This window comes from Talpa europaea (genome assembly GCF_964194135.1).
Source record: "Talpa europaea genome assembly, chromosome: 10".
Lineage (NCBI taxonomy): Eukaryota > Metazoa > Chordata > Mammalia > Eulipotyphla > Talpidae > Talpa > Talpa europaea.
Genome location: NC_140077.1, coordinates 52,080,325 through 52,100,217, shown reverse-complemented (window position 1 = coordinate 52,100,217; position 19,893 = coordinate 52,080,325). Strand labels below are relative to the sequence as shown.

The window sequence follows — 19,893 nt, the reverse complement described above, 5'->3', positions numbered from 1 at the left end:
CAATGTCTCTTATAGACATTCTTTTCAGGTTTAAGCTATTCTTGGGTCACGACGATTTTTTTTTTTTAATCACAAGTTATTGTATTGTATCAACTCCTGTTGTAACAGGGTAATCCCCAGGGAAAGGAGAGGTTCTAGGTTCCCTGCCCCCCCATGGAAGAGAGGGGCTGGGCAGCAGGGAGAAGCTGCGGAAGACAGAGAAAAGGAAGAAATGGGATAAAGACGACGACCTTGCGGAGGCACATGGAGCAGAGACACAAGCGAATAAGCTGTGCTTGCTTCTCCGTTTTGGACTTATACTAGGGACTTAGGGGACATGGAAGGAGACAGACATGTGAGTGACAGACCCGTGGGAAAGGTGACCATGTCAGCCTTTACTGTGACTTGGGTTCTGATTTTGCTCCTTTCCTTCCAGACTGGCCTGGCCCCTTCTGCCCCTTTTTTATGGGTCTGCACCGGAAGGCACCTTAGACTTGTGGCTAACTTTTGGGTCTCAGCAGTTCTGCGTTGGGCCAAACCTGTTTGGCTGGGCATTGACCCACGAGGAAATTGGTAACTTAGGCTGTTTCACGTGGAAACTATTTTATCTATTCTTTCCCTTCTCTCTGTCGCACACTAATTTATTAAAGTTCCTTTCCATTAAAGGTCTTATGGACTACAGTAGGGTTTGTCTTGATGCAGAAAAAGGCAGAACTCATTTAGAGTGGGCAGGTTTGGGGGTCCTGAAGTGCCCCTCTTACCCTGCCCTGTAACATTTTTCTCCATGGGTTGATAAGGTAGATTTTTTTTTTTATTTTATTCTTTTTATGTGGCAGAATATACTTCCTGATTTCCCATTGTTAAACTAACCTTGCATTCCCTTGTCATAGATCCAACATTATGCATTAAGCTGTTTATATTGTTGGACTCTCTTTAAGATTTTTTCATGATTAATATTTCACTATAATTTGCCTTTCTTAAACTACACTTATTATGTTTGAACATTAAGGTTATGTTAGCCTTAAATAAGTTGGGAAGTAAGTATTTTTTAAAAATTGTAGAGTTTACACAAGATTGGAATTGTTTCCTTCTTACAGCTCTGAAACCACATGAGCCTAAATTCTTTTTCCAGCAAGGCTATTGATCAGTGATTCCATTTCTTTAATTGTAAGAATGGTAATATTCTCTATTTTCCTCATTCAGTGCTGGAAAGTTAAGTTTTTCTGAGTATTTGTCCACTTCATCTAAAATTTCAAATATTATCACAACATAGCTATTCATAACTCACCTTTGACTGCAAGGAAGATGTATTTTCCAGTTTCTTAAAATTTCAAGCTTGACTTTTATTTCTTTGATTGTAATAAATGTGGTACTTTGTAGTCTATATCTGATCATACCAATATCCATCTCAATACCATTATTTCCATTGGTTTATAGTTATAAAAATTCCACTGACTTCTGCAGACACCTGTGGCTCACCTATATTTATGAAAATTCCACTGTCTTCTGTCAGACACCTGTGACTCACCTAGATGAGAAACAATTGGTTCACTCTGATATTGTAAGAGGGTGGTCCCAGGAAAAGGGCAAGTTCCAGGATCCCTGCCCCACCCAAAGGAGGGTAGAGCTGAGCCGGGAGGAGAAGAAGCTGGAGAGGAGACAGGAGAAGGAAGGAAGCAGGATGGAGAGCAAGGAGGAGACCTGGAGGAGGCGTGTGGAGCAGGGAGACATGTGAAGAAACTGCGCTTGCTTTTTGGTCCTGGTCTGGTCGAAACAGACGTGGGTGATAGACCTGTGGGAAGGTTAATAATGGCAGCTTATATCTTGATTTTGATTTTGTTTTTTGTTCCAGATTTGTCTGGCTGTTTCTGACCTTTTTCTATGGGTCCCCTCCAGAAGGTGCTTTAGACTTGTGGCAGGTTTTCGGGCCTTGCTTTGGGCCAATCCTGTTTGGAGGGACATTTACCCACAAGGGGACAGGTAACTTCGGGTGCTTGATTTGGAAATTGTATTCTCTTTCTTTTCTGTATTGCACACTAATTGTATTAAAGTTCCTTTCCATTAAAGGTCTATATGTTTTATCTTGATGCAGTAGATGGCAAAATCTAGAGCAGGAAGGTTTGGGGTGCCCCTCTCCATGTCCTTTAACAATTATAAGGGCATGAGGGTATAGTTCTTCATGATTCCAGCTTAAAGAATGGGTGACTTATCACTGCCCCACCTTAGGCCTGTCAAGCTTTGACTTCTGTAACACCAGCTCCACACAGCTACCAAAAGCACAGCTCAATTTCTCAGCTGTTTCTTAATGAATAGCAAATGCTCTCAGGACAAAAGCAGCCTTGGGTGCAGGTGTCTTTTCTCAATTCTAATCTCCAGATCCCAGCTCAACAGTTCTTCACTATCTCATTAGTTCTTTGATGGTTTTAATGAAAATTTTAAAGCATCCTGTCTAGCTTTTACTTATCCTCATTAAGGCGCACCTGAATTATCTAGTCTATTTAAATTTTGTAAAGAGGGAATTAATACAACTTTCGCAGGAGAAAAATGCTAGGTCCTTCCAAACAATATTTTTTAATGTTATTTCCTTGTCAGCATTCTCAACCTTGAGGATGAGTTCCCACTTCTGAGCAGGTGGCCCCAGAACAACATCAGGCTTCCCATCTACTCAACATCCCAGCCTACATTTGAGTTTCCTAAATTTCCAACAGCAAGATGTTGCTGTATTAACACCTTTAAAGACGTCTGATTAAAAGAAAAGTTAAAATAAGATGCTCCACAAATAAGGTAAAGAAGGCCTTTAGGCTATGGAGTCAATCTGATGGAGGCTTAGTATAGAAAATTTGGGATGGGGACTTTACAAAGGCAGAAACTGGAGGTATGGGGGTAGAAATGATTAACATAGTTATTAATCCAGCTACAGAAATGAAAAGTTCTTAGGGTGAGACTGCCATGGAAAATATTCCTAGGTATGGACTACAGGTGGGGATATGGAGATTGAGGGGCATTAGAGATTCACACCCTGTAAGTAATTGATTTAACAATAGAGAACAATCGCACAAAGGAATGAACTCCACCCCCCTAAAGGAATACTATATTATCAATAAAACAAGTCCTGTCCTGACAAAATGCTGCTCTAATCCCAAGACTAATTGTGTCTATGCAACCATCTTCTCCCTTTCCTTAAATAAACCTGATGTTTTTGGATATAACCAAGCGTCTTTGTCTCTTTGGGAAAGTCACCAAGTGCTGCTGAAAGGGGAACTCTGCTGACACTTCCCAGAGGTAACACAAGGACCCTGTTCACTGAACCCAACATCTCATCAGAACATTAAACCTACTGCATGGGAAATCTATTTTGTAAAAGCTAGCAGTTGTTTCTTCTGAAGAATAAAGTGTATTCAGCCCAATGAAATAATTCATTCTGAGACATTAATGTAAATTAAAATGAAAATCCTTATCTTTATCTAGCTTATGCATAAAGAGGAAAAAAGATAGGAACAGGATGTCATTCTGTATTTTAAGGTAATTACTGATGAAGCTAACTATAAACTTCTAAAAATGAAAAAGAACTTACTCAAGAAATGGAAAAGATTGCAATATTTATAATAAAGTATTAAAATCATTTGAAAAATGTTCCCGGGGACAGCTGAATCTACAATACAGCCAAGTATCCTTTAATAAGTAAGACTCACCTTTCAAGTAACAAAGCCTAGCCTACTCTGGTGGGGGAAAAAAAACCAAAAACCTCTCACCCTGACTTTATTTAGTCTTCCTTTATCTTTAGTTTCTCTCTACCTGCGCTTTCTCACATTTGGTCAAAGACATCCGCATGGGAAGTGCAGGGTAAGGTAAAAAAAAGTATCAGGCTTTTCTGTCCTCCCGCCATTAGGATTGATGATGGATCCCTGCGGTCCGAATGCGTGCTTGATGGCGGGCACCAGAGTAGGGCGTGGGCATATGTAAGTGGGTACACCTGGGCTTATAAGGGCAGTGTCACGTGGACGCCAGCAGAAACATGGGAACAGAAGAGCAGCAAAGAACGAGGCCAGAGAGCCCAGAGAGAGTGAAGACTTGCTGGGGGCTAGGAGGCCTGCCAGTCTCCTGGCCCCCTGGTACCCCTGCCTGCCATGTATCTGGTAAATCCCAATGAAAGCCTGCAAAAAACCACTGGGGGCTCTAGGACTCCTCCTTCACCCGTCTGCTTGGGTCATAAAGAACCTGCCCTGTGCCCTTCTTGCCACCACAGAAGCTTCTAATAATCCCCTATATTTTGGGGAGCCCCGACTGATACATTAAAAATCTTGCCATGCCAAGAGACATACAACCATTTTGACAGAAACTTCATCAAGTTTATTACAGTTCCTAATCATAATGCAAATTATGTTGGACTGAGATTTTTTTGGCATGCTACTAACAGGACAATTCTGGCTTATACTTTGGACTCTGGTGTTTGCAGCATTTAAAATACATGAAAACATCCCAGGAGTTCTTTGCATTGTATTGTGAACATTATGCATAAGCTCTTAGTTCCATGAAAAGAAACAAATAGACAAAGCTGAAATTCAGATCACTTGAAATGAAAAGCAACACTGAAATACTGTATCTGCCATCTATTTTGTAAATTAATAGGTTATAGAAATTGTTCTGACCAGCATTACTAGCCCTGAAAAATTAAAAGCCAAAAGGGTCACTGGTACAGCAGCCTTAATAAAGAACATATTTATATTTGTTTTATATTTTTGTTTGAGAGGATTAACATATGTGAGGGTATTTAAGCCATCTCCCTCCCAAACTTGATCTTCTAAAAAGACTAAAGAATTCCCTTCCATCTACCCCTAAATAAACTTTTCTGATTTTAAAGGTTATTTATTAGATACCATTGCAGATGGGAAGGGAGGCTTCTCTTCCACAGCAATCATCTCAGGACCAAAGAATTCCTTTGAAATGCACATAAAAGCAGCAGTGTAGTCATTATCAGACCATAGCCAAAATATGGTTACAGAACCAAAATAATTCTGAAAATAGGCTCTCTCAGTTGCCTTTTTGGTGAAAAAGGCTAATAATCGTTTTCATGGTAAACAAGTCAATTCACTCATTTGTCTATCAGTGACACCTGCAGTACAGTTTCTCTTAACAGGCTTTTCATAACAAGGTCCTATCCAGAAGCAAACACCCTAGAGGGCCATATTAAACTAATCACACAGTTGGAAAAGTCTATCGGTACCAATTACTCTCAAAATCTTCCAGATGGAGATCAGTTCTTCCACACTGGGTGGCAGGAAAATGTAAGCCCTTAAAGAAGTAACAGCAGGTCCTCATCTTCCACAAGTAACGTTTCATTTAACATCTTTCATTATAAAGTGGAGAAAAACAAAATCCCAGGCGATTTGAACAAAATGTTATTCATTCATTACACATTGTTTCACTTAAAATCACAGTTTCCAAGAACCTATAGATAAGTGAGGACTTAGTGTATATAGTGGAAAGCCTCATGGGGGTGAATGGGAGGGAAAAGGGGAGAGGGTGGCCATATCCTAGAAGAAGGTTAATTTATTCCAAAATGGCATGTTGTGATTTGCCTGAGACCTCAACCTCCAATTACCTGCCCTTTATCTCCTTTTAAAAGCCTAAGAAAGGAGTTGAGGAGGGGGGGATATGGGTACAGTTTCAGTCTTAACAAGTAGTGAAGAATGCACAACCATGTGAAAATACTTAAAGCTATTGAATTATGTCCTCAAAAATGGTTAAAGTGGTAAATTTTATGTGATGTGTATTTTACCACAATTAAAAAAAAAATGCGCAAAAGCTGAAATTCATAAGATTATCAGGGATATGCTCTCTACCCATTTGTCCAGATCTACAAATTAAATCACTGGTGCGCTAGACCCATCTGAGGTTTCCCAAACAACATTTTCATACTTTCATACTATAATCTCTGTTTAGACTGAGGGCAAACAAGATTTGGTTACATAAAACTAGTACCACACATTACATATTACTTTTAGGCAAAGTCAGCCTATAGTGTTGTTTACTTTATGTATTAGTTTTTAGATTTTTTTTCCTTAAAAGGTCCACCACTCCCACAACTTTTAATAAGTGAAAAATCTTTCTCCTTACCAAATATAACAATTATATTTTTATACAACAATTATTTTTTTAGAATTCTATTGTTCCAGGTTATGGCTTTATTTATAGATTGCTAAGATCTTAAATGTTCAGTTTGAGTATTCTTATGCCAAAGTATTACTATTAACTAACTTCCTTTTGTGTTTGCACTCTTATTTAATATCTATTTTAAGGAACATCAATGTCCTTGGGAAACAGACAGGGTATGATAATAAAGAGATTGAAAGGCTGGTCACCACACTGAACCCTATGTAGCATATTAAGACAGTGATTTACAGTGATGCACACCAAAACGTATATAGAAATACTGTTACCTCAGTAAAAACTTGGTTTAATATGTTACACTACAAAACCAGCAATAGTGAAGATGAATCTTCACAGAAAAAGGAGCATTATTGACTAGTTTTTGACTGCTTTATAAAGAAACTTTGGCCAAAGACTCCAAATACTAAGCCACAACAGTGGAAAACAAACAAACAAAAAATTGTTTCTTGCAGGGTTGAAACTAGGGTAGCTGATTACATACTAAACCTAAACAACCAACCAAGCCATAACTGTATCCCTGTAATTCTATCAACAACAGGCAGAGAGCGAGTCACTTAAGGCTACCAGGGGAGACAGGATCAAATATCAAACTAACCTTCTCCCTCATTTTTTCTCTAAATTAGAATGCACTTAAATCATTTCAGTGCAGAAATTTTGTCATATATCTGTTAGACAATAATGCTTGTGTGCCTCTACTCACATTTTAATAGCTACAAAGTACAGGGGACCCCTGAATTGCCTGGGTCTGAAGTGAGCAGGTCTACTCATCCCTGGATTTTCTTATAAATAGACAAGTCAACTTACAGTATTGATAAACACAATATGGTACTGTAAATGCATTTCCTCTTAATTGTGATTTCCTAACATTTTCTTTTCAATTAGCTTACTTTATTTTTGTATGGTAAGAATATATACAACATACAAAATTTGTGTTAGTCAACTAGCATGTTAGTGATAAGGATTCTAGTCAACTGTAAGCTATTAGTAATGTTTTTGAATAATCAAAAATTATACTCAAATTTTCAACTGCATGAGGAATCAACTCCCCATCACACGTTGTTCAAGGGTCAACTGAATATATAATTTTGTGCAAATCTCTAATAGCATCTTTATTTGGCAAGTAGGCTGAAGAATTAGAATAAAAGAGGAGGTAAAAGTTATCTGGACCATTGTACGATTTTAGCATAGAAGTGTCTTCTTTTGCAGATTGATTACCTATGTTGGAGGGTAAGAAAGGAATGTAGGAAGTTTTCTTAAAAACCTCAAATACTTTATTACAATCTCACTAGCATATACACACTTCTCCCAAATTAATGAATGAAACTGCTAGCAATGTCAGAGAACAGAAAATGCAAGTGGGTGTTTTCTACCTTGCCATCTAAGGACAAAATGGTAGAAATGTTCTTTTGGGATAATTTTTTTATATGTTTCCTATTTTGGACAAGCTGTGCTAAATATAGAAAACAGTAACTTATTTATTACTTAAGTTCATAATAACCCGCAAACTATTTCTCTACACAAATTTCACTTTTTTACTTTATTTGCATGCTTTGAACTAGAAAAATAAAACCTCCTGTACCTTTTGTGCAATAGGTGTTCTACATACTGCTAGTTGTTAATGTTAAGTTTGACAGACGGTCTAATACTTGTTCAGTGTCATAATGTGCTCATCCATTTGAATACAGTTGATTGTGTGGAATTTTAACTGTAACAAGAGTATTTTTATTTTTTCCCAAAGTTGACATTTCACTTTATATTCTCATATTTTAGTGCAAAAGATGCACTTCTGACTGCCAAAAACATTTATGTATTCATTACAGATTCAGCATATAAGGGGGAAAAAATCTGGTATTAATCCTTATTATTTCCAAAATACTGCACACAGCATTTACTCTTACGCTAAAGCCACAGGATCATTAGCAATTTCTCGAAATGCTCAGGGCGTAAACATCTTACCTTATCTAAACAGATGAGCTACAGAACCAGTCTTCAGTATCATAAGCTGCCTTCTTTACCTAGTACTCTTAATCTCCAAAAAACTTTAGTTCTAACCTCATCAGCAAATGGTTCAAGCAAAGTGTTCTATCAACGTCATTTTATTCCTAGAGAGGAAAACAGGCAGGATAGATGAGAGGGTGGAAAAGATAATTTACCTGCATCAGTTTTCTGGAGAGCTCATTAGTAAGGAACTCTTCCTCCTTCTCATAATTTACAGCAAGAGTTTCTTTCTCCTTCTGCAAAGCCTGGATTTTCTTGAATAAGGTATTACTGATGAATTCTTCTTCCTGTTCAGCCCTGGCTTGCTGTTTAAAAAACAGAAAACATGTTAAGGAAACAGGAGTTTACTAATTGAAATTAACTCTTAATTCCAGGAGGGGTGCCCATTTTAATCAGAACTCTATTTTAAACTATGAAGCAACACCCCAAGAAGCACAAAACAGTAACTCAGGAGAAACGATAAAAGCAAATGTGACCATTACTACCAAAAGGCCTTCTTAGAAAAATGTTATTTCAAAGAAATTAATTAACAATTATTTTGCAGTTTTAGAAGCAACCCCAAGTTGCTGCATTCACTAGAATACAATGCTCCTTTGCATATGGAGGACAGGTCCAATTCCAGAGTATGTGTATCAATTCATAGCAACTAAACTCTATAGGTCAACACATCTCAAAAAAGTTTATTATTTAAATATCTGGGCAACAGGGGGCCTCCCTGGTGGCACAGGGGTTAAAGTCTCAGTGCCATAAAGCTATCACCAGCCACTGCTGTGCATGAGGTCGATCCCCAGCCGATCCCCAGCTGATCCCCAGCCGGGGAGCTAACCCACATGGCACAGCAGACCTCTCCTGACATGCCCACTGCTCTCCTCAGCAGTGTATTTCAGTCAGTCTGCTTGTTCTGCTCCCCACTCTGTCTCTGCTGGATCCTCTCACCTCTCACACCTCTGGCCTATACCCCAGTTCTTGTATGCATAAATAAATAAATCTTTTAAAAAAATATCTGGCCAACAGTTTTTTTCCTAGAGCAGAGAAGTTCATTTCAACTCACTTAAAATCACCTTTTTAGGGTGTTACTGAAAGGGTCTGGATGTGCCATTTAAAACACACTACGGATACACGTGGATTCATTTACACAGATTCAGTTACTGGAAAGAAAGAAACCATATGGCTAAGAAGTGACTACTGCAAAATCTTGGGAATCAGGGCAAAAAAAGGTGGACAGGTGGAGTTTCATTTCTCACTTTATGTCTTTTGGAATTGAGGGCAAGGACAGGCATTTCAACATTTTTAAAATAAGAAAAGGAGATTAGGCATAATTAGATGGAGATGTAAATACTCTTCTGTAGATTTTCCTCCCCATATACATTTAAAAGAAAACCTAACCACTGTTGAAAAGATTCAAGCTTTTTCAAAAAAGAGGGTACTTGTTTCAAATGGATTCTATTCAAAGCACGTTTTATTTAAACTGCAACATTTTGATGCATTAATCAAAAATCACTCCTGTACAAGTTGAAAGGCCTCAGAGCTACATCAATTCCAAGCCGGTGGAATATTTTTGCAAAACAAGCAAGTCAGGAGAAGAGACAAAGGCACGCCTACATTAAACAGTTACCATCTTTTTTGTAGAAGGTTTGACGACCACTCCCAACTCTGGAGGTTTAGATTTCTGAACATATTTACTAGCTTCCCCAACCCTCACGCTAATAACCATGGTTCTGGGAATTCCATCCTCCCTGCCCCCATCAGTGGTTTAGAAGCATGCCAATCCCTGCAATGCCTGGTCAGCAATTCTACAAAAAAGAGACCCATAGAGTACTCAGAAATACAGAGCTACAAAAACAGGAGACACTATGGACCAAGGTCCAGGTCGCAGGCACTTTAAGAAATCATTTGGTATACACCAGGAGAATTGAGCATCAAAGAATACATCACTCAATAAATTTTTATTACCAGCTGAGAGCACCCTGTAAGCAGTTCCTGGATCCCCAGTGGCTCTCATACATACTTCACATTTCAACAGTACTCCTCAATGTCTTTATTTACTCTGCGCTATGGTCAAATATGACTGCTGATGATTGGTACCCCCCCACCCCCGCCTTATATTAATTCCTGTTCATCTTCAAAATTCACATCATATCTAAAGATCTCAAACTAGTGTAATGGGCAGGAATCCAAAGTATTCATTTAAGGCATATTTGACACATATACCCAAGCCTGCAATCTGTTCCAACTACCTGTTTTTCTGGTTTTTGACAATGTCCTATATGATTTGAATTCTGATTATCCTCAAAGTTATGGAACAAAAAGGCAGAGAGGAACCATAAATCTTAATGCCTATTCTGCACTTAGGATTCAAAAAGGTGTTTGTTGTAAATGTTCTGATCAGGTCAAACTCAGGATCTTGCACATTATCAGACACTCAATATTTTTGATCACCAGTAAAAACATTAAGAGAACTAGACTCAGGTTCAGCAGACCACCTCTCCTTTGCAATGGGGACTAGAAATGAGAAGTTGAAATAAGAGGTTAGGTCCTAAGAGTTTATTCACATAGCTTCCGTGCTAGCAACCCTCCCCATCGCCACTTCATCAAACCATTAAGTTACAAGGACAACAGATTTCGTTGTAATATGAAACAGAACTGAGAGAGAAAGCAGATTAGTGGTTGGCAGGGTCTGGGGATGGGGAGAGAATGGGAAATGACTACTAATGTTAATAGGGCCGCTTTCTGGAGTGATGAAAAATGTTCTGAAATTAGGTAGTCTAATATTCTACACAACCTGTGAATATACTTAAAGTCACTGAATGGTACATTTTTAAAGGGTTAATTTCATGGCACGTGAATTATAGACCACAATTAAGAAAAACAATTCTAATAATTGTTTTTATAGGGTCTGTATTACACAGGGTCTGTATTTCACAGGAGCACCTGGTCTCCTTTGCAATTCTTCTCCGGGAAAGAAACAAAATTTTCAAAGGGGATAGGAGGGAGATGCTGAAGAGAGCTTGTCCTGCTCTAAAAGTGCCTTCCAAAGTGTCCTCATCACTGGCTATGAGAGGCCAAGGCTTTAACAAACAATATTTCACCACTTTAGAATAGTCATTTATTTCTAGGCAAAGACCATTAATTAAAAAAGCCACTCTCTGGACTCCTGAATAATGTGAGGAGCTGTGCTGTGGAAGCTGGTTAAAGCCTCTAACTAACAAGGGGTAAGGGCGGCTAACACAGATCTTTACCAAAGGGCCTCCTCTGCTAAATTCTAGCCACTTCATTCTAAACTGAGGTAGCTACTCTGCCTCCAAGACATCCAAAAAGTCAAAGAAAAACCATTAGGACAAGATTCCAGGTCCCCAAAACATAAAATCCCAGTCACCTTTTTCCAATTGGTTCACAAATCATTTTAGTAACTAAAATGAACACACAAAAGAGGACAAAAGGCAAGATCGTGTATCCAACCTAACCTGAGAAAAATTTTTAAAAAAGGAAAAAGGTCAGGCACCATGCACCAACAACATGGGTAAGCTCAGTTATCATTATGAGCCGCACTGAAAATATCAGCATACTGGGCCTCTCCTCCAGGTGGCACAGTGGTTGAGCACTGTGCAGAAGCTGCAGAAGCTGCCTGCAGCCTCTGTAGCACCGGTTTGATCCCTGGCGGATGGCGAGGGTCCCACATGGCACGACAGAACTCTCCTGCTGCACCCGCTGCTCCCCTCAGCAGCATATTTCGTCAGTCTGCCTGTTCTGTTCCCTGCGTTGTCTCTGGTGAATTCTCTCACCCTCCCTCACTTCTGACTGTACCCAGTGCTTGTATAAATAAATAAATAAACAAACAAATAAATAAATAAATCTTTAAAAATAGGAAAAAAAAAGAAAATACCAGCATACTTAAATGCACACAAATTCAAAAATAAAGCTGTATTTCCAACAATAAAAGTTTACCTTTAAATCAAATTGCTGAAAGAAAGAAGAAGTCTTTTCTTAATGTTTTGTATAGTTGCTTAGTTGACCACTGAGGAAAATCAAAGTATTTGTGGTCATTTTCATGTTTAGTATGGTTCTGACGGTTATGTGTAGAATAGTGAATATGGTATAACTTTATGCACCTAACAATGGTCTGATACTTTGCCTCCTACCCAGCTGTAATCACTTGATGCCTGTTAATGGCAGGTCAGAGTACAAAGCATCTCTCCATCATTCTTTCACCATCCTACCAAAAGGTCAATTTTTTTTAAAAATTGGAAATAAAATTGGGAGAGGGGTAGGAGTGGGGAGCCATGGAGAGGAGGAAGAATGTACCAAATCCTCTAAGACAAATAAATGCTATTAAGAAAATTCTAAGAAAATTTTCTTCTGAGTCAACCCATATTTAGGCAACCATACTTTAAGTGAGCACAATTGAATGCGAATAAAGGAAACAGTTTGTTCTGACCTACTGCAATCATGACCTGGGCACAAATTTGATAGGAGATTCCAATGTGATTGTTTAGTGATTCTATTCTTTATCAGCGACAGAGATCAAGAGCTAGTATTAAAAAAAAAGATAATTCAAAAACTCAACTGCACTCACCGATAATGAGAAAATCAAAGTGCCAAAACCTAAATCATGCAGGATGACGTAATTCATGATCTGACAAGAGGAAGAAAAAGGACAGTTTTTCAAAGGGAAAAACACATTTGATAACAGCCTTACATAAAGAACAGAACCAGAAGAAAGCTCAAAATACTACCAAAATAAAAAATTTCTTAAGCAAATGGGCTTATTGATGACTTGTTTCAATTAAAAAAAAAATCATAAAACCAAAAAACCTTTAAGTTCTAATGCTAAAGAATCCAGACATGTCCTGTGTATTATCTAAATTTAGGAAAAAATTTAAATGTATAATCTAGTTACTTAAATGTTACTCTGTTGTCTATCACTTAGTTCAAATTTTAATCTTAACCTCTCAGTTCAAAACAGTATCTGAAATCATACAGTTAAAATAAAAGGAGACACCCAACACCAAATCAGGCAACTGAACAGATCCCTGTTATTTCTCAACTGTCATTTAGCAGGGTGATCTCTATGCACATGGGTCATTCTGGGAGATGCTGAGAGTTCTCAGAATTCATGACTGATGGCGGATACTTCTTTAAGCATTAGTTTGAGTACCACTCATACCAATAGGATTACCAAGCAAACCACTGTCCTGCAGTGATCCTGCGTTAAGACCAAAGTACCAGAACTGCAGGAGTGGGTGGCAGGTGATATATGCAGCCAACTTGTGTCTTCATTTCTTTTAGAACTAGGGAGATGATTTCAACCACATGCCTAAGAATTACAGCTCTCCATTTAGACTGTGGAAGAAATGGGTTATTTGAACTTCTTCCACATATTGCTCATTAGCTTATATATTATAGTTAAAGCATTAATAGTCAATATGTTACAGTTCTCATTTATTCCATTTCAGTATTGCCAGCAAGTCACTAAGAGCAGAATCTTTACTAGTCTGTTGAACTGTGCTAATCTCTCCCAAATACTATGTTCAGGCTATTATAAGACTGTTGAGGAAGAGAAAACAGCAACAAGAGTGATTTTCAGGACAAGAACTCAAAAAATCTTGAAGCTGAAAATGACTGTAATGATAACCAGTATTATTAACCTCCAGTGTCCTACAAGACAGCTTTAGTGAAAGGACAGTAGGTCACTCAGTACCATTTTACAGTGGACCAACACATATCCCTCTATGCATGTCCTAAAATGACCAGAGCACAGGTCAGCATATACACCTTACCATGTAAATCTGACAACACCCAAACTGGCCCACACCCAGTTTGGAAGATGAATCTGCCCATCACTTGCTTGGATAGAGAGTAATGAGAAATTTCTAAGGAAGTCACTAAATGTTTACACTTATTCATTTATGTCCATGTGGGTCAGTGACGAAGAGAAACTAAACTGGTCTCACACAGGCTTGGGAGATGTTCAAAGATGCTAATTCTGTAGTCAAACTAGTTGGATAGTAAGTTGGCTATCCCTACCTGCAGTTTTGTGACTTCAGGGGAGTCATGTGACCTCTCTAGGCTCCTGTTTTTACCACCATAAAGTGAAACTAATGATACCTCCCCTTTACATTGTTATTGAAGGTAAATTCAAACAATTCACATAAAGAGCTTATCACACAGTAACTTAAATGAGTAAGAACTCAAAAGATAAATAGGTTCAGGGTATGATATATTCCAAGGATACAGGATGGCTCAGCATCAGCAAATCAATGTAGTTCACCACATGAACAAAAGTAAATAATCATGATCATATCAATAGATGTAGAGAAAGCATTGGACAAGATTAACTCACATTTATTATAAAACCGCTCAAGACAATAGGTAAAGGGACATACCACAACAAAATAAAGACAAAATAAAGCAAAAAAAAAAGTATGACAAACCCATAGCTAACATCATGCTCAGTGGTGAAAAACTAAGCTTTTCCTCTAAGATCAGATAACATGATAAGAATATCCACTGTCACCACTACAATTCAAGTCCTAGCTAGAGCAACTAGGCAAAAGAATGCTATAAAATATTATTTGCAAAAGACACAATAATAAACATAAAAATTCTGAAGACTGTGTTTAAAAAAAACTATTAAAAAGTTGCATTCCTGTACACAATGAACTAGCAAAGAAATCAAGAAAATAATCTCATTCACTATCACATCAAAAAGAATTAAATACCTAAGAGCAAACTTAACAAAGGAAGTATAATGAAAGCTCTAAGACGTAATCAAAAGAAATAGAAGAGGACACAAAGAAATAGACATCCTCTGCTCATGGACTGGAAGAATTAACATTGTTAAAACAGCCATTTACCCAAAGCAAGATCCATATTCAATGTAATCCCCATCTAAATTTCAATGACATTTTCAAAGAAGTATGACAAACATCACTGAAATTTATATAGAACCATACAAGACCCCAAAGAGTCAAAGCAATCCTGACAAAAAATGAGGATATATCACACTCCCTCACTTCAAACTATGGGCAAAGCTATAGCAATCAAGACAGTGTGGTATTCGAATAAAAATAGACACACAGGTCAATGGAAAAGAATTGAGAGCCCAGAAATAAAGGCACACTTTTGGACAGGTAATTTACAAAGGAGTAAAAGTATATATAATGCAGAAAGGAAAAGTCTCTTCAACAAATGGTGTTATGAAAACTGAATGGCCATATGCAAAAGAATGAAAGTAGACCACTATCTCACACCACACACAAAATTAACTCAAAATGGATTAAAGACTTGGGAAAAGCTGAAACCATAAAAGACATTAGAAAATATAGATAAAATACTACAAGACATTGGCTTCAGGGATGTCTTTGGAGAATGGATTCTAACATCAAAGGAAACAAAAGGAAAAACCAAATCAGACTACATCAAACTAAAAAGCTTTTCCACAGCAAAAGAAACTATCACTTAAACAAAAAGACACCCTAGTAAATGGGACAAAGTATTTGTAGTATTTGTATACCATGTATCTGCATGGGACGAAAATCCAAGAACTATAAATACCCCATACAACTCAACAATAAGAAAAGATAACCCAATCAAAAAATAGAAAAGCTAAATAGACATTTCTCCAAGAAGACATACAAATGGCCAACAAGCACACATGAAAATGTTCATCATCACTTATCAGGGAAATGCAAATCAACACCACAATGAGATACCATCTCACATCTGTGAAATGAATCAGGTCAAAAAGGTGAGAAGCAAAAAAGGTGTTGCTAAGGATGTGGAGAAAAAGAGGACCATCATACACTGTTGGTGGAAATGTGGACTATGGGCTGATCTAGCGTAGGGTAAGGAAAAATGTCAGGCTTTTCTGCCCTCCCGCCATCAGGATAGATGATGGATCCTTGTGGTCCTGAATGCATGCCTGATGGCGGGCACTGGAATAGGGTGTGGGCATAGGTAGATGGGATTCACCTGGGCTAAGACTGGGCTTTTAAGGGCGGCATCACAGGGACGCCAGCAGCAGCACAGGGACGCCAGCAGCAGAGGCCTGCCAGCCTCCCGGCCCCCCAGCACCCCTGCCTGCCATATGCCTGGTGAATCCCAATAAAAACCTGCAAAACCCCCGATGGCTCCAAAACTCCTCCTTTACCCAGTCTACATGGGATCAGAAAACCTGCTCAGTGGCCATTCCTGCTCCCCACATCTAGTCTCTATGGAAAACAGTATGAAGGTTTCACAAAATATTAAGAGTAGATCTACCATATGATCCAGCAATTCCACCCCTAGGAATCTACTCAAAGAATGTAAAAACACTAATGTAAAGGGATAATATGCACCCCTACCACAGATAAAGATTTTCTAGAGATTACCTCACACACTGCTGGTAAGAATACAGACTGCTCTAACTTCTTCAAAAAGCAATACGGCAATTTCTCAAAGATATACCTAGAGTTGAGCACATGACTGAATTCCACACTTTAAGCTCGTATGGGAGTAGGATTGGGAATATTTTCACACAAAAACTTGGATGCAAGCGTTCTCAGAAGCATCATTCATAATACCAAAAAAAAAAAAAAAAAACCCAAAAACTAAAGTTTGCAATAAAGAAATTATGCCAACAGCAAAATCCAAAACCAGGTTTAATACTGATTGAATCTACTCAATTCTAGGCTAATTGCCTAAATTGGTATAAATACTGTTTATCTGTCTTCTACATAGAATGTCTGTAGCAAACATCACAAAATCATGAAAAGCACAGAAAAAAAATTTGAGAAATAAAGAATTCAACAGAATAGACTCAGATTAGCTAGACTTAGAAATTTCATACACTTTAAAGATATGATTAAAATAGTAAAGGATTTAATGGAACAGATGAATAACATGCATAAACCAATAGGGGATTTCAATAAATATGGAAATTAGATGAAATAAATGTAAATGCTAGGAAAAAATTATGTTAGAGATGAAAAATCGTTTCAATGGGATCGTTGTAGACTTGGCTTTGGCTTAGGGAAGATTCATTAAATAAAGAGGTAAGTCAACAGAAATTATCCAAACTGAGAAAAAAGGAGTGCAGACAGATCATCCATGGGACAATACAATGTAACTGATGTCCCAGAAGAAGAGAAAGAGAACGAGAGAAGAAATATTTGAAAAAATAAAGGCAACCAATTTTCCAAAATTAACAAGACAAATCATAGATCCAAGGTCAGAAATAAGTATGATAATGTCATACCTCAATTGCATAAATCAATCAGGATATATGCAAAATGACAGAAAACAGACACATACCTCTTAAGAATCACCTTTAAGCTGCTGAAAAAAATAGAGGAAAAGAAAATATTGAAAGCAGTCAGAGAAAAGGATTCCACAAAATGGGTGAAGAGGTAGCCTTCTAACTGAAGAAAACTTGTAATACACGAAACTTATTAATACTATCCAAAATACTAGCATCCAGAATAAAATAGTAGCAGAATGCATAAATAATTGCCATAAATACAACTTCCAACAGAAAAATGAAGTGGGAAGTTTAGAAAAATTTTTGAATGGTAATTAAGAAATATTAATCATCAACCTCATAAATATACATTGAGATCACCATTTTCTATGCCTAGATTGGCAAAAATTAAGAAGCCTGAATATGTGAAGTGCTGAAGATGTGCAACCCAGTGGAGATCCTCATATAATACAGATCAAAGTATGAACTGGTACAGTAGTTTGAAAAAGTAAATATTTCTATTCTCTAATATGTACAGATTCTAGTGCTTGGTATATGCCCCTAGAGAAAATATCCAAGTATATTAAAAGGTATTTCAAAATATTCAGCACATTCTTTTTTTTTTTAAATAAATTTTTTTTAAAGATTTTTATTTCTTTATACAAGAACTGGGGTACAGGCCACATGTGCGGGAGGGTGAGAGGATTCACTGGAGACAGAGCAGGGAGCAGGACAGGCAGACTGATGAAATACACTGCTGAGGGGAGCAGCGGGCGCGACAGGAGAGGTCTGCTGTGCCAAGTGAGATTCTCGCCAGCCAGCCAGTCGGGAACAAACCCTCGCTGCAGAAGCTGTGGACAGCTTTACAGTGCTGTGCTCAACTGTCTGTGCCACCAGGGAGGCCCTATTCATCACATTCTGGTTCTTACTAAGTGAAATGCTGGAAACACCCCAAGTATCCATTCAGAAAAAGAAAATATATTCACACAGAAAACTAAAAAGAAGTCAAAAGTATAGCTAAACACAGCATGACAAAAGTACCATTGAGGGGGTGGGGGGGAAAGAAGCTGCAGAAAATTATTTTCTGCATTTTTATTAAACTGAAAATAAAATAATTGATATACTGTGTAGGGAAACATTTGTGAGGTAGAGGAAGAAAATAAGAATGATATTCCTTCTAGATACAATGGTATTTGTATCATTCTTGAGTGAGTGGTGGGAATACAGCAGTTCATTTTGTAATGTTTACAACTTACATGTGTTATATAGTGCACTCATTATTTTAGCTTGAGTAAAATATAAAAATGGTCATACATCCATGATGGATAAATTTATTTTCTCTGTTAGTATTCAGAGGCTCCAAGGTGGATAAACCTCACAAACTTTTATATAAATGACAGAAGCCCAATGCAAAAGACCTTGCATTATATAAGTGAGCATCTAGTCACCTTTTAGCTTGCAAGTGAGAAGCAAAATACTGATCTAAGTTATACTAAAATGGGAAAGCTCTTTTTCCTAACCGTGATGATTTTTTTCTTCCAGAGGATGAGAAAGCATAATAGGATCACTGCCCAAGTATTTTCACAGAAGAAGCTCATGCTATCAATTCTCTATTGCTAGGTAACAATCATATAAACAATAATATATTGTTTGTCATCATTCTATGGGTTGATGGGTGGTTCCTTGGCTAGTTTTACTAAGTTCACTCACATGGCTGCATTCAGCTGAGCTAGATCATCCAAGATTAGGAAACAGACTCCATGTCTTAAAGGAGCAGTAAAACACGCCCTGTGATTTTCAACCAACCACACTCAACCAGGATACTTCCCTTTTTTCAAAGCTTCTTCCCCTCTGTTAAAGGCACAGATTTCCTAAAATCTCTTAAGGTCTTCCTATGACTGGTCAGCCTGATAGAGGAGCAACTCTAGAATTTGACCAGTACTTTAGGTCAGGTGTAAAGTACCTAGAAGTAAATGCAGTCAGCAGCTTTTTTCTTTTTAATCTTTGCACGCTATATTCATGCTGCTAAAACTCATTTTCTCGCTTGTTGACAGCACTATAGAACGTAGTCTCACAGCGGAGCAACAACTCATTTCCTTCATTATAAACACAGAAACCAGTCCTGCAGTTTTGTGATGGCTAATGTCCTCAGGTCTATACAAAATATATTGTATAAAGAGAGGTCAGACAAAAAAGTTTATCCCTAACAGAGTCTGAAGCCATATGCATATGTAATAGCAAGTGTCAAAAACTACACAGTAGATAGATGAGTGATGGAAAGGTAGATACACTGACAAAGGGAGAAAAAATTCACATCACGTATTAACTGAAATCTATGACATTAAAAAATTCATGAAATTATTACCTCCAAGTTTTACACGGGCACGGAAGACACCAAGGGAAGCTATCCCTTGCTCTTGGGAGACGTGTTCCTAAAATTGAGGCCTCTATCTTTCATAAGAGCATCACTACTGCCATATCCTCCTCACTTATACCTATCTTGCCCTTCTCCCAACACCCAGGTTTCC

General features: G+C 37.8%; 1 protein-coding gene across 1 annotated transcript in view; it reads right to left on the bottom strand.

The window, feature by feature from the left end:
• Nucleotides 1–19,893, bottom strand: part of CCDC6 (coiled-coil domain containing 6) — a gene marked incomplete at both ends in the record, with an annotated part of 97,032 nt that overhangs the window by 39,652 nt on the left and 37,487 nt on the right. The window contains one exon of the mRNA XM_084246138.1: nucleotides 8,304–8,453. Within this exon, the coding sequence (XP_084102264.1) occupies nucleotides 8,304–8,453 (150 nt within the window). The remainder of the gene's footprint in view (nucleotides 1–8,303; nucleotides 8,454–19,893) is intronic.